General features: G+C 43.4%; 1 protein-coding gene across 2 annotated transcripts in view; it reads right to left on the bottom strand.

The window, feature by feature from the left end:
* Positions 1 to 15,197, bottom strand: part of TMEM67 (transmembrane protein 67) — a 663,651-nt gene that overhangs the window by 317,046 nt on the left and 331,408 nt on the right. For both annotated transcript variants that reach the window (XM_069220469.1, XM_069220470.1), the window contains exon 17: positions 14,811 to 14,909. In XM_069220469.1, coding sequence (XP_069076570.1) covers positions 14,811 to 14,909 — 99 coding nt within the window. The remainder of the gene's footprint in view (positions 1 to 14,810; positions 14,910 to 15,197) is intronic.

Here is a 15,197-nt window from a genome sequence, read left to right as displayed (position 1 = left end):
TCAACAAAAAGTTTAAAAAAAAAAAAAAAAAGTGACTGAGGGGTAGCTCTTCTTCAGATCAGCGCTTGCTGGCGTGGAAAGAAAAGAATTGACGTCGGTGCACCCACAACATTATATTCGGTGTGCACAACACCAATGATGGACGCGAAGTTGACCAATGCCCCCTGATGGTGCGCCAGGGTACTGCTCAAGAAAAATCTCCAGATCCAGACTGACACCTGGGGGAAATTCTAAGGTAAGGAATCTGCAAATAGAAGTCTCTAGCAAACAACTTCACAGCAACCACAAGCAGGGAATATGTCAGCATCATCACCTTCAGAAAACTATGATCATATTAGTCCAGTCTGAACTCTTCAGACATCATGTGATAGCCCAAACAGAGAAAGGGTCTGTAAAAGTATCCATCATAGCCTCCATGGTCAAGGACCAAAGTCACAATAGGACAAGCTGGAAGCTTCCGCTGAATCGCCTCCAAGATCAGTGATGTACTGATTTGAGGTATGGTAGTCTGTAGATTGGATTTCTGTGCAGCTCTATTTGGAAGTTCATGAAAATCAATTAGATCATCAATAGGAGAGAACTCAGATGAAAACGAATCAGGAAACGTGACGAATAAAAGATGGGAATTGGAAAAATTAGATGCACAGCCCCACTCTTGATGTGAAGATCTGTACCATATTTGCATTTACTGAAAAAATAAGCCATTGTGGTCAAAAGCACCACCAAGGAAAGTCATGGAAAAATCTCATGTGATGTCTTTAGATGTTGAGTAAGTGCCACCCTCCCCCACCCAAAACACTGGCTCAAATAGCCAAAAATAGCTTTAAACAAGGCACGATTGTGTTTGGGAACATTCTAACTGAGCAAAAAGGACAAGTTACTTTCCTTCGGTAATACCTTAGAGAATATCTAGTTGAAGATGCCTGAATAGCCTCAACTCACTGTTCGGGAGGATAAGCCCGAAACTGCACTGTGTCCAAAACAGCTCAGATGAAAGGGAGTAAATGCAGGAGGTTCGCTTTAGATTGCAGGGGGGAGATGTTTCCCACGTTCCCGGCTACGCAGAGGCTAGGTAGCCTGTGCGGAGCAGTGGCTGCTCGGGAACGGACGTGGGTGGAGGCCCCTTCTGTAGACATGAAAGGGGTGGAAGGCAGACTGAGGGGGACGAGGGGAAGACTGAAGGGAATGAGGGGTGGCCTTGAGGCCCAAGGACCTGGCCATAGCATGAGAATCCTTGAAGCTCTCAAGCGCCGAGTCTGCCTTGTCCCCAAACTTACAAATGCGATCAAAGGGCACGTCTATTGGACATCCCCCGAAAAGCCAGATGGCCTCAAGCAGGCGTGCTGCCTCAGGGCCACTGTCAACAAAACCGTTCCGTCCAGTGACTCAGTCGTGTCCAGTCCACATCGGAGTGTGTGCTTTGCTGCCTCTTCCATCAGCAACTGTATGTGAGAGGACAGCCCAGGCATCCTCCGGGACCTGTGGCAGCACTTGGGCACCCGGATCCCACAGCGTGTGGGAATAATGGCCCAAAGACATGTGTTTTTCAGGGACCACAATGCAAGGCTGGTGGAATAAAATATTTTCTTCCCAAGTGAATCCAGCCGTTTGGATTCCCCATGTGGGGGGGAGGGGCGGAAAAGACGCACCTTGGGAGGTGGAGTCTTGGATAACCTAGCTCTCAGGTGTGGGGTATTGCATCAGAAAACGTGGGTCACCTGGAGCAGAGCGATGGTAGTAGGCAATTGTTTTGTTCACAGGAGCTGGGTTTGGACCAGGTACCCAGTAGTACATCTGTAAAGGCTTCATTAAACTGGATCAGGGTTTCGGAGGATAAAGCTTCAGTTTGAAGTACCTCTGTCAGGAGATTAGCCCTGAATGCCACCAAAGGCATATCAAGGTCCAGGACCTCGGCTGCTCTTCGCACCGCCACAGAATATGAAGCTCCCTCCTCCGTAGCCATGATGGGGGAGAAAGCATACTAGTTTCTGGAGAAGTATCCAGTCTGCTGGCTTTACCCAAGTCTGTATGTCAGTCCATAGGGTTTTCTTTGAGCTGGTATTCCAATTCTTCACTCTAGCCTAGCCCATAAAAGGGGCTCAGGATGCGACATAGGAGGCAACGCTCCTGTCGGCACTGAAGTCAGCATCGGACCACGCACATCTGGCTCCATGTCGGAGTCTGCATTAGAAATGGGGATGGTGCCATGGATGTCCCTCAGAGCCCAGGCCTGAAGCCTCTGGCGTGGAACCTGAAGAGGTCTTTCCGACTCCACGGGGCCCAAAGGCGCTGGCATGGCCTCAAAGAAGTCTTTCAATTGAGCAGGGTTTGCTCTTGGAAACTTGGAGAGGCGCAGAGTCCACCCAGACAAAGGCTCAGCAGAGGAAGACTTAGAACAATGACGCTCCCTCGTTTCGGCCGACGGATGAGGAGAAGTCAAAGGGTGCTTGGGACTTCTTAAGCCTCAGTTTACCCGATTGTCCCGAGGACTTGGAGTGGGCCGACAATGAGGGGGGACTCCATAACTGATCCCAAGACCTTACTCTTGACTGAGATCTTTCATAGAGTTGAGCGCCGGCTGCCATCGGCTTCAGGGACCACTCCCTCAATGCATGGACCAACACTTTTAGCACTTCGGGCCATGCTCCAGGCACCACAGACACACAAGGTGCTGATCCATCACGGACATCGCCTGATGACAGAATCCACAGGGCTTGAACCCGGTCTTCCTCGATGACATCCTCAATGCTACAGCTGCTTATGTAGACTACAGGCCTCTTGCACAGGTATAAGGGATGATGTCCTCCCAGGGAGAACCTGACAAACAGAATTAGAGCTAAACATGCTGTGCTCTAACATAGCTTAGTTAGGAACTATCCCTACAAACCTTAGTGCCTGTATGGTAGGGTTATTCTAGTGTTTTACTCTGCTTGTCACAACTTTAATCTTATTGTGCTTTATCGTCCTAGTTGTTGCTTTATTATCTAAGATGCAGTTACTTCAATAAAACCTTATTGAACTTTACTCTGCCTCTGATAGTCCTTGCATACGTGAGACTAACGTAACTGAGAGAAATGGATGCGATCTGAGTAACCACGATTCCCCTGAGGAGTCATGTATGTCATGCGCCCGGTTGCCCCAATCATCCCTGTTCTTGGGTGGAGATGAGGCACTGCTAGCTAGGCGGAACAAATGCGGATTAGGCCGACAGGCATCACATGGTGCGGGACCATACTCAGTCCCCACAGTACAAGTGATGTGCCGCCCAAATCCAGTAGTCTCATTAGGATAATGAGAACCTACGTGACATGGATCCACCAATGTTTGGTCAGGAACTAATGTTCGAGTACCTCTGTCTCACTACATGCAAAGACACCTCAGTACAATGTAAGGAGATGTCTGTGGTATTGAGGATTTTTCCTCATCAGCTAAGTAGGGACTACCTAACTAACGCTGTAGGTTGTTCAAGTTGAACCCTAAAAGGATAATCCCCATCTGGTGTGCTTATCTCTGAAAAATGTTTTACCATTCACCATGGCAAACCCACAGCAGGTAGCAATTGCAGTCAATATGTGACCCCCCACCCTTTACTGCACATTTATTGGCACATGGCCTAATGGCCCAGGGGTGTCCAGTTACATGTGTTGTTGAAGCTCATGCAGCCTACAGAACAGAAATTTACTATTCTTGGGTCACATTTCCAGCGGTTGATGGGAACACAAATACATTTCACCACTATACACCTGTAATCACAATAGAGATCTTATGCTTATTTAGAAATACCTCTGTCTTATCAAGACTATAATATTTGGCTTGATGGTGCCCTACTACATACAATCCTACATGTTAGGTTAGGTCCTCTAAGTAATGATGGTCCTACCTGGCCTTTATTGGCCACATATGCACTGCACCCTGATACAGCAACCTTGATGGTAGCTGAGGTTCACCGCTTATATACTGAGCTTACAGCAGTATACAGACTATTAGTACAGTTTGTAATGCAAACAATAAATACAAAATGAGCACGTGCTGCCCCGGTGCAACCACATGCAGCAACACCATGCATTAATCCTGAGGCTGCACAATCGATCATGGGTAAGGTACCTGCCAAACGGGAAGGGATTTCGTTTTGGTTAGCTCAAAAAGTAAATGCACTGGAAGCAGTATTTCCCCATACCGGACCTCAGGATAAGCATAGAATATGAACTATGTGCTTGCCATGTGGGATGGTTCCCATAGTAGTAACTGCAATACTTGGGGCACAGTATTTGCCACACTCTATACTACCACACACGGTACACCAACACTTGCCAATCTTCCGGAAGTGTTAAAACAAATTCAAGATGAATACGGGACTCCCCCGGCCCTGGACTTGGGGATGCAATTTATGGGTAATTTGCCACTGTATCTTCAATTACATTAAGTAACCTTAAAGGAGAAGCAGTAGCACTAGCAGTGCGTATGCGGCTCCAGAACGTTCCTGAACAGGATCAAGAACGTGAGACGCCAAAGATTATCACGGAGACTTATTCTAGTATTGGTCGAGATAGTTTGGGGGCCAGACCCACAAAACCACAGTTTCAGGGTGAATCTAATAAAGATTCTACCAAGCAAGCACCTGAGGGTTCTAAAAGCACTGCGATAAAAAAACAACAGATAACTAAAAAAGAAAGGGGAGAATCTCCGCATTCGGACTTCCTGCAGAATAGATATAATCTCTGAAACAGAGATAATATGAAAACGCCTGACAGATATCAATATACTGATACACGCCAATCTCGTTCTTTTCAGGACTCACCGGAAAAATGTGGTGAGAGAGGTGGGTGATCAGAGCGAAGAAATGAGTGCGTGAAACTGAGACAGGAATCTCAACGCTCTACAGAAGTTTCTGTTAAAAAAGAAGAGAAACTTACCCAACAAAAACCCCAATTTAAAAAGAAAAAAGTGGCAGCAGTTGTGATTTGTCATGCCTCTCAAGAAGAGGACTCTATTGAAGAACAAGAGGTGGGCACTAGCTCTGCTAGACAGCGCAGCAGAGGTCACAATAGTTCACCGGAATCTTCAAGAGCATCTGGAGGTGAAAGCAACTGATGACTTCTTACAAGTTGAAACTGCAGACATGAGTGTCTCCACGCCTGACAGGGTGTACAAAGTAACAATACAATTAGAAGGAGACATTGAATGCACAATAGACGCAATCTTTTGGGACTGCTTCGTCAAAATTTATGATATTCTACTGGCCGAAAAGGAATGGCCACCTGAATTTGTCCGTACTTGCTCATATGGGGAAGAGGTTATCAAACCTTCTTTCTCACCTCTTGCGCCCGACGAGCTTGTAGAATCCTATGCCATTGATTGGGGATTGGCGCAGGCACCCGGTTTATATCGCAACCACGTAGGGTGGGATAAAGATTCCACCTATCATTTAATTCCAATTAAGAATCAACCCCATCCTCATCCTCAATACCCAATAAAACATGATGCTAAAGCACCCATGAGTGAAATCCTCACATAATTAGAGTACCAGGGTGTAACCGAACCCTGTGTCTCACCAATGAATAATCCTTTATTCCCAGTAGCTAAACCAGACCATTCATACAGAACAGTCCTAGACTACAGACACTTAAATAGTCATACACGCACACATGCTATACAAAATTCTCATAGCACAGCACTTATGAATAACAGTGCATAAAAAATACCAAACAACATTGGATATTTCCAGTGGCTTCTGCCAAAATATAGCGCCTGATAGTAGAGACCTAACAAGTTTCAGTGCACTGGGCTCCCCGAAAAAAAATCTGTTGTTTACCACAGAGGTACAAGACTGTTCCCGGCTTGTGTAACTTTAATACTGCACAACATTGACCCTCAAGCATTGTCCTATGTAGATGATATCTACCTTACAGAAGATGAATTACTGCAACATCTCAGACAGATAGCCCACATTGCGGAAGGATTTGCCAAATTTGGCTATAAATTCAACTTAAAAAAAACAAAAATAGCCTTCCTTAGTGTCCTGTTTCTGGGATACAAATAATCAGGTGTAGGAAAGAGCCTAACCCCACAATTCTTACAAAAAATGCACACAGTTACAACCTCTAAATACCATTAAAAAACTCCAATCGCCATTGGGTTTTCTAAATTATGGCAGAACATACATTTCAGATTATGCATTGTGCATCAAACCCTTATATGACTTGATACGTCCTGACATTTCCAGTACATTCTGGACAGTCAAACACACATACATCCTCAGAGCATTGCAACAAGACATGCTTGCAGCACAACACTTACACACAAGGGACAATAAAAAACATCTGGTCATCAGAGTAATTGCTGGTGCCACTGGTTTCACCTATGTAACATCCAATGAGGGTGGAACAGTCCCGACTGCATTCAAATCACATTTGTATTCAACAGCAGAACAACGTTTCGCTCCCACTGAGAAAATTCTCACTGCTCTTCAGATGGCTGTCTTTAAACAAAGTCCAGTAGCCCAGGGGAAACGCATTATTGTTGTATCTCCAATCCAAGCCCTTGAGGCTGTTACCAAAGCCAGCCTTCCAAACGGTAAAGCATTACGTCCATGTTGGATCCAATGGGCAACGTCTCTGGCAGCCACTGATGTTGATTATATTTTTTGACCCAAAGTTACAAACTCAAGAATTTTTGCAATATGAACTAGAATACTCAGTTCCGGCAAATACATTGCCTATTGATCAATATCAAAGGGTCATATACATTGATGGCTCAGCACAACCTGCCATAGGTACAAAGCATCAATACTCCGCTGCTTGCGCAGTCGTAAGCGGGGCTATATGGAAGGTAGTAAATTCTATCCACAACAGACCTTTACGCAAACCCTAGGCCTAGGGGTCTGTACTGCACAACTAGCAGAGCTAAAGGCTCTGGTGATGACACTGGAACATACAGATCCTGACCAGCTAACGCGGACTTGTCTGTGATTTGTACTATTGTCGCCAGTCCTTCAATGAATATCTGCATTACTGGCGCCAGAATGGGTTCAGAGATTCCAAAGTTAACACCATCAAACACAGACTTCTGTGGGGAAAAGTAGCGGGTCTGAAGGAAACGCTACCAAATGTCCATGTTTTACATACACTTGGACACCAGCGCGTTGGAATACAAGTTGCTGGAAATACACTGGCTAATGAAGCAGCCAAATCAGCAGTAGCTACGGCTTCTGTTGCTGCAGTAAATTGTTCCAGGACAAAAACGGACAATTAAATATAGGCTGCCATGACAGCCACGGCTGAAGGCACACCATTGCCAAAAGCATATCCTGCTAAGTATTTCTACAGGATGGCAGACTTGTTTTCTGCCATAGCTATAATACCAGGTGTTGGTAATTTTGAGATTCCCAACAAAGATCGAAGACCAGAGTTGATCGAAGCAGCACATGAGGGAGTTGCTTCTGCCCATGCTGGCCAGGTCTACACAGACAGACAAAGCAGTAAATCCTTTGTTGTGATATCTGCCAACAAATTAAAGGGTCCACTATTAAACGCCCACCGCAAACACCCCTCCTAATTTCTAACAAACCATTACAATATGTGTACCTGGACCACTGCGGTCCGTTGACACCTGACAATGAATACAACTACATTCTAGTCGCTGTTGACTCCTGCTCCAGATTTCTATGGGTGTGGCCACAACGCTCGGCTGACGCTCAGACTGTTATTAAAGATTTGCAAGTCTTTATCTGTACATATGCAGTTGCTGCTTTCCAATCAGACCAGGGCCCTGCTTTCACCTCTGGGGCATTCAGGGATGCCATGGCTTCGTTAGAGGTCCAACTCCATTACTTGTCTCCATTTCATCCTGAGGGAAATAGTGTAGTGGTGCGACAAAACCGAGATTTACAGCAATTCTTAACAGCCAGAGTACTATGTACGGGTCGTAGTTGGCTTAATCACCTGTGTGGAGTCCAGAGAGCACTCAATCTGCATAGAAGGCCCCTGGGGAAGGGTTGTACTTCAGGCGGCAGAAACACCCTTTGACATAAATGAACGTGTTACTGTCTTGCAGGAATTACAACAGTTCTGTGATGACAATGCTTCTGTCATCGCTGCCTCCTTAAGAATTAAGGATGTACCAGTAACATCTATCGGTTGGATTGCAAAGGGTGAGGATCTAGAACATGAAAAAGTTGTTGTGAAAAAGGAGTTTGGTCCTTCTTGTTGTACACTGGTTCCAATCCTGGGGATACACAGTACCAGAACTGTTATTCTACCACCGCTGCCTGGTTCTAAAGAAAACCGCTTTGTCTCCATCGACAATGTCAAGTTACACCATGTGGCCGATCCTGCACAGCAGATCAAGGGGAACAACCAGTAGCACCCGAATCCCTCTCACCACTGGTCAAGATGTCCCTCTACAAGTTTTAAACAACAACGCTGACACCTCTCCGACCTTGGGGAGGGTAGAAAATGATCTTTCATTAGTTCCACTAGCATCTTTTACAACAAGCAACAAAGAAAATGTTGACTGAGAAATCTCAAATTCCACACAAACAAATGGCATTTTCCATCATGAACCACTGCCAGAGACTTCTGTCAGTTCTCCTCTTCAGAATACGGCTCCAGTTTGTACACAAACTGCTTCTGTATACTTTGACGACATCAATGACACTTTCTCGGACTCATCTGCCTCTTCTGCATCTGAACTGTCAAAAACATGTAAGCTGACAATTTGGCTCACAACAAATTACTTTGTTCTCCCATGGAACTTTCTGTGGCTTTTCCTGACTATATTAGCTTTTCTCCTTTAGATTGGTTTTGTTATTGTTTCCTTTCTACTGATACATGGTCATTACCTTCCTGAAAGACCAACAGTGGAACTGGTGGATGAGGTCCCGAAACACCATTTCTCTTCTCACAAGGTCCGCAGAGACTTGTCTTACGTGAACATTTCCGCTATGCCAATTCCTGATGGGATTGTTTGGGATAAAGTTGCATTTGATATATACGGCCCGACAGAGGTCATTCAAATACCATATGTTTTTAAACTTTCTATGAGTGATGTAATAATACCCAAAGTTGTTTCTGATGACTGGGATGTGAAAACAGTTGATTCTATGATGACTGGGTTGCAGTATTTTTCTGTATTTGAAAGTGAGGATGTTTATCAATCCAAAGAAAATTATGGAGATATGTTCTGTTATAATTATTATGGACACCATTTCATTCATTGAGCAAGTACTCCAAATACTATTTTTAATTACACACAATGGGAGCATTGCCCGACTCCACCACAAGGGAGTTCTAAAACATATTCTGAAAAATGTGCACATTTTTCTGGGCACAATGTTAAAAATGCTGAGTCATATTATTTCAAATTGCTATTTATAGAACATGTACAAATATTATCGATAGATATAAAATTCATTTATTCTGATTTCTTTGTTTCCCGGTTGGCTATAGAAGGCTATGAATATTGGTTGAAGTCGATCGACTTAAAAAGCGTGCGGGGAACAAACAAACAATTGGCAAATAAGTGGAAAGGAAGCTTTATTTAGAGCGTGCCTGAAACCCGTTCAGATGATATTTTTGAATGAAACTGTACAACAGACAAGTTGTTTAGGCTTGGCAAAAATTAAGGATTTGAATGCGCCCAGTATTATTACCCCTACAAAATTTTACAAATAGCAAAAGTATATAAATGCCACTGAAGATCAGCTCGATGAATGGGTCCAAAATGGCACGTTTAATGCTTCACTTTCATGTCCTGGTGGGTGGTTATTGTGGCCAACAGATACCAATGGGTGTCATAAATGTTTTGTAAACTCCACTGGGGTTTTAGAACAAGCAGGCCTGACCCTCACTATGTGTCATCTGGACATGCAGATATAGTGACATACAGTGTAGGGGAACTATGTGAGCAATGGTTGAAGAGTTCCTCACTAAATGCTGTTATGGAACACCTCAGTCTCCTGTCTAATGATACTGACTTACAGGATTTCCTGTTAGGCCCCAGAAAACAACAAAGAAAGCACTTTGTATATGCAGTCTAAAATGAAAGTTGGAAGCTTTCTCAACAAGAAGCTGCTGCCCGGTTAAGGCAAATAGATCAGGAAAATGTACAGAAGGCACTAGCTGTTGTAGATAATGGGATTAATACCCTGTCCGACCAGCTATACACCTCAAACAACATTCTTCTGCGATAGACATAGTACAAAGCGACATGTCCTTTTTACACCATGGACAGAGTCAACTAAGATCCATTATGCAGTTAGGTTGGACACTACAAACACTGAAAGCAGGTCGCATTCCCGGGCAACACGTCAGTGTGAGGGATATATTTTCCACATTTAATTTAACGTGACAACAACAACTAATGGCTTAGGAAGCGACTTATGTCATGTTAAATATTGAAAAATTAGAAAAGTTGCCTTTCAGTGTGGCTGAAATTCCATCTGCTGAGTGGTTAATACACTGGGTCATCAATCTGCCTATTTCAACACTTCAATTCACATCCTGCTTAAAACACATTCCATTGGGCAGATATGAAAGGCTAGGTGATAGTTACATCCACGAGGTGTGCGAGCTGCCCTTCTCGTACAAATGTCTCAGTGGCATGAAAGAGGTCTTTCTTAGCGGTAGTGAATGCGAGACCTCTGTCAGCCATTCAATGGTTTATAGGCAGCTGTCCTTGCACGAGGCGTGCAACACTTCGACAACGAACTTGGCTTGTTATCTGAAGGGAGTCCTAGTTCCCTTGATTAGACCTGTGTTTCAGGTGCTCTCAAATGGCAGCTATGTGCTCCTTAATACTGAGAGCTGTTGTGGGTGGCGAGACAGAATAGTTTATGTCGTTTTGGTCTCCAAAATTGTTACATGCTGTGGGAATGTACTTTCCCTCCTACACGACAAAGGGAAGTAGCTGAGATTTGGCCCCACATCGCTACTTCAAATGTGAATTTTGACAAGTTGAGCAGACTCAAGGCTTAATTGTTTCAAACATGTGGCGCTTACATCTGCACGCAAGACGTATGCACTTCAGGTTGCGAGGTCATCTGCAGAGATACAGTCTCTTTTAAGTACTATCTATCCGAGACATACTGGTGAACTCGTGGAACGGATATTTAATGCATCCAGTATTACTGGAATCCCCCTTTTTTTTTTTTTTAAGGCTGTTGGTTCTGGTTTCGTTCACACCTTCTCCTCTATATTTGGTTTAATACCTTCAGCCATACACTCATTATTTTCCAGTATTTCAGGGGATTTCCGATAACTTTGGCTATAATAGGTGGCGTTTTGCTATTGCAACTTTTTCTGCGTAATGGCTGTCCCGTTACAACAAGGAGGATTGAAAGTGCTTCCAACAGCACAGCTGTGTCGTGAAAGCATGATGCAGTACTTTCGAGCACCACTCCTGAAGAGATTGGAGTGTGACAGGTCTCGATCATTCAGACCGGTTTTGCATTGTGTGCAGCCCGTGTTTCGGTGCCTCTGGTGACCTTTTGAATGTGCACTGAAAGTCTGTCATTCGATGCAGCGCTTGCTTTCATTGGACGCTGATCTGATTATGTTCTCGCTGAGGGCTCATTACCAGACATGCGCGTTGAGGGTATGTTTGCTACGGGAAGCTGTTTATGAGTTGCCCTTTGTGGTCATGCAGCTCTAAACTCACTGTTGGGAACACCACGGAATGCTGTTGCCTCGGCTGGAGCTCAGGCTTTGGAACACGAATGCCCCTTGGTTTTCCTTGGTGATGAACTTCCTACTTTACCACCTGCTGAAGTAGAAGATTTCTTATCCTCATTATCCTGGATTCAATTGGCGACTTTAAAACTGACTCTGACTTAGGCAGGATTCCTAGACCACCTTGACAATTGTGATCTACTTTCCCTGAAATGAGCAGCTTACAGCTGAGAATTATGTACGTTACAGAGCCCTCGATACTGCTGATAAAGAAGATGCCCACTCATATCCTGAGATGATGAGCACACTAATGTGCTAGGTGCTATCCTAAGGGAACATGCCTGCGAAATGGCTGCAATCTCCACACCTGTAGACAATTTTTCACTTTTCAGAAACCAGGAACTGGCTAGCATAAAGAAACGCAATGTGACATATCTAGAGGGTATTGTTAAATTCAATGGTATTTGAAAAGACTACCTAGTTCAAATGAAAAAAGTGCTTTAAGTGTCCTAGATGGTCAACTTACAAAGGGCAGTAAACACCAAAATTAAACAGATTTCAGTAACCTAGCAGGGCACAAGTATGTAGAGGAAAGACCTATTCTCTTCAAGACAAAATAACAATAAACTTGAATCAGACACAGATTAAAATAAACAAGGATCATGTATTGTCTTTGGAAAAAATGCCAAAACGTTTTTCAACAGGCAGTTTAGCTCACATTTAATTATATCTTCCTGTCCTGCTGGTATACTCCCGCTAGCCAGACTCTAAATTTGTTAGATGCTGCATTGCATTTAAAAAATGCTGCATCTTAACAAGCATAATCAACTCTGTGGTACAGCAAACAGTTTAGGACATACTCCTCTCTCATCCTTCAACTCCCTTTCCTCATCCAGCACCCTTTTGTTCTGTTTAATCATTCCTTAAGCCTCATTCATCATTTATCATTTATCATAAATCACAACATCCCTCATCCATTACCTCACGCCTCTTCCGCCATGCCTTATTCATCATCTCTCATTCATCAATACTCAATATTCAGCCCTCCTCCTCACTTTGAGTGATTTTAAAAATTAGTTAATGATTATGTTCCGAAATGAACTAATTTGGATGTAAACATAAGTAGCTGAGCACCTAAGTACCACTGTGTAAAGCAAATAAGTAACCAGAAAACTGCATGAGGAATCAGACTCAAACAACAAACAAATGATTTCACCCTAAAGGTCAAATATTGGCAATCCTATCACAATAGTAGATGCTTTTAATTCTATTGTGGAGAGAATGACCTCAGAGACATTATATTCGAGACTGCCTCCATAAACTAGCTTCTGACTTAGGGCGTAACAAATATTTTGATTAATGAAGCCCAAAAAAACTGTGAAGGAGGTCATATGTGCTCTGACAATGGTCTGTTGCAACCAAAACAATCTTGGTGAACACCTTACTGGCCAATACAGACTGAAAGGTAATGCTGGTCACTGATACTGTTCCCCTCCAACCACAGAACTGTCTTGTGGCATTCCTAAACAGGCATATATAATTAAGTGTCGTGAAAATCTATTTTCCTTCCTAGAAAATCTGATCTGAAAGAAAGGGCAAGTCTCAGTTTGCTAGACCCTAGGAAATATCTGGAATAAGAGCCCTTGCCACGTGCTAAAATACATAACCTCCCAATACAGCTCATTTAGATATCAAGAACGTTATCTAAAACAAAATGAGCCTTTGGCTTCGAACTCACATCTTGTGTCCTTCTTCAAAAAATATTTAGAAGGAAACATGAACTTCTGTAGGAAGAGGAAAATAGGCCACAAGGTAGGTTTCTAAGCCGCTTGAACTGTGCAAGTCTTGCCTTTTGTGAAAGGGAGAAATTGATCTGGCTCTGTTTTCACCATCATTCTTAACTGCTTAGGATTCCAGGACAACAATGGAATTCCAACCACAAAGTTTGCAGAATTATATTTTCAGTGCTGGAAGGTTTTTCAACCCAAATGTTTACATCCAAAACGTTAGCTGTCAATGGCTTTTGGCAGGTGTTGCTAAAAATAATATTGTGCAATTCTGGAAGCCATCACCACTATTGCTGCATAGCAGTTGATATTGCAACATGGCGTAACATTCACAGTGCTGCCATATGAGTCAGTAAGTGTTAGATGAGGCGAAACTTGTCCTAACACCAATGCTGACTGAGCCATAAGTCCTGTACAGGATAGGCTTCATGTTACCAATATGGTGACAGAACCAAAGGGCCTAGCTACTGCAGTGTAAACAATTCCTGAAGGTGCACATAAGAGCGATGGAGTAAGTGAAAGGACACTGAACATCTCTAGCACTGCGGTGCCACGCTGGGATACAGAAACTGAAAAGAGAATAGTATTCACTGAAATAAAACATATTTTCTGTAGCAAAAGACTGATGCTGGGATAACCCCTTTAGAGTCACAGGTGACTTATCCTTACCATCATGTTTGTAATAACATCATGCTAACCTATTAGTATTTTTAAAGAAAAGCAAAGGTCGTGGAAGGGAGGACTTTGCTACATTTTGATTTCATAGGTGTTTTTTCAAAATGTCAACACAGAAGCATAAAAACAGGTAATGGGGGCTCTGCGATCTTATAGCTCATAGTGATCTATGTACCAAGGCCTGGAATTACAAATGAAAACCACAATGAAAAGAGAAGGAAGGATACTTGGTAGGACAGCAGAAGGGCTACAGATACGATGGAGGAAAGAGCAAGAAAGGAGATCGGTCCTGAGAGTTTACAGGTAAAAGGTAAGTTTCAAGGTAACGTGATACACCCCTGGGCGGAAGGATACTATAAGGAGAAGGTAGGAAAGACTGCTGTGAGGATGGAGAAGACATCATAGGTATGTGAGAGGTTAAAACTGAATTGTAACATTTAAGAACCGGTAGGAAATAAAGTAGGCTGAGAAGCGGGCGAGGAGGAGCAGCTGAACAGACAGTGCTACACAAAAGACCCCGTCCTAACAGAGGCAACTGTTTGAAGCATCAGTTTCTCCAAAGCTTCACCTAAAGTACACAGCTTTTATAGAAATCTCACAAAATGACAATGTTCAATATAGAACATACTGTAACTTAAGTAGACAATATAAAAAATGTAGGTAATATTCAGATTCTACGTACCTTGAAGAAAATCAGCCAATATAATCCAGTACCAACAGTAACAATGAAAAACACATCGGCAAGGTCTCCAGCATAAAAAATCAGGAATTGTATAACTGCCTATAACAGAAGAAAATAATTATTACTGTTGTACAATTCGCCATTTCCAATAAGCAGGAAAGGGTCATATTTACATAGACATAAGACAGACACAAGAAGGACTCTCTCGCGCCTCGGTGTCTCGCCCTGTGCATGTGTTGATGCATTCTAGACCGTTTCTTTGTCTTTGGATTCGTTGAACTGAACGTCACTCATGTCTGCAGCTGTAAATGAGCAGCAGCTGTCACAGAGGCATGTCAGGTAAGTGCCTGAGTAGAGTTGTAACAAGAGTACCATGGACCCTAATTC

Source organism: Pleurodeles waltl, chromosome 2_2 (assembly GCF_031143425.1).
Source record: "Pleurodeles waltl isolate 20211129_DDA chromosome 2_2, aPleWal1.hap1.20221129, whole genome shotgun sequence".
Taxonomy (NCBI): domain Eukaryota; kingdom Metazoa; phylum Chordata; class Amphibia; order Caudata; family Salamandridae; genus Pleurodeles; species Pleurodeles waltl.
This window is presented reverse-complemented; position numbering and strand designations above follow the sequence as displayed.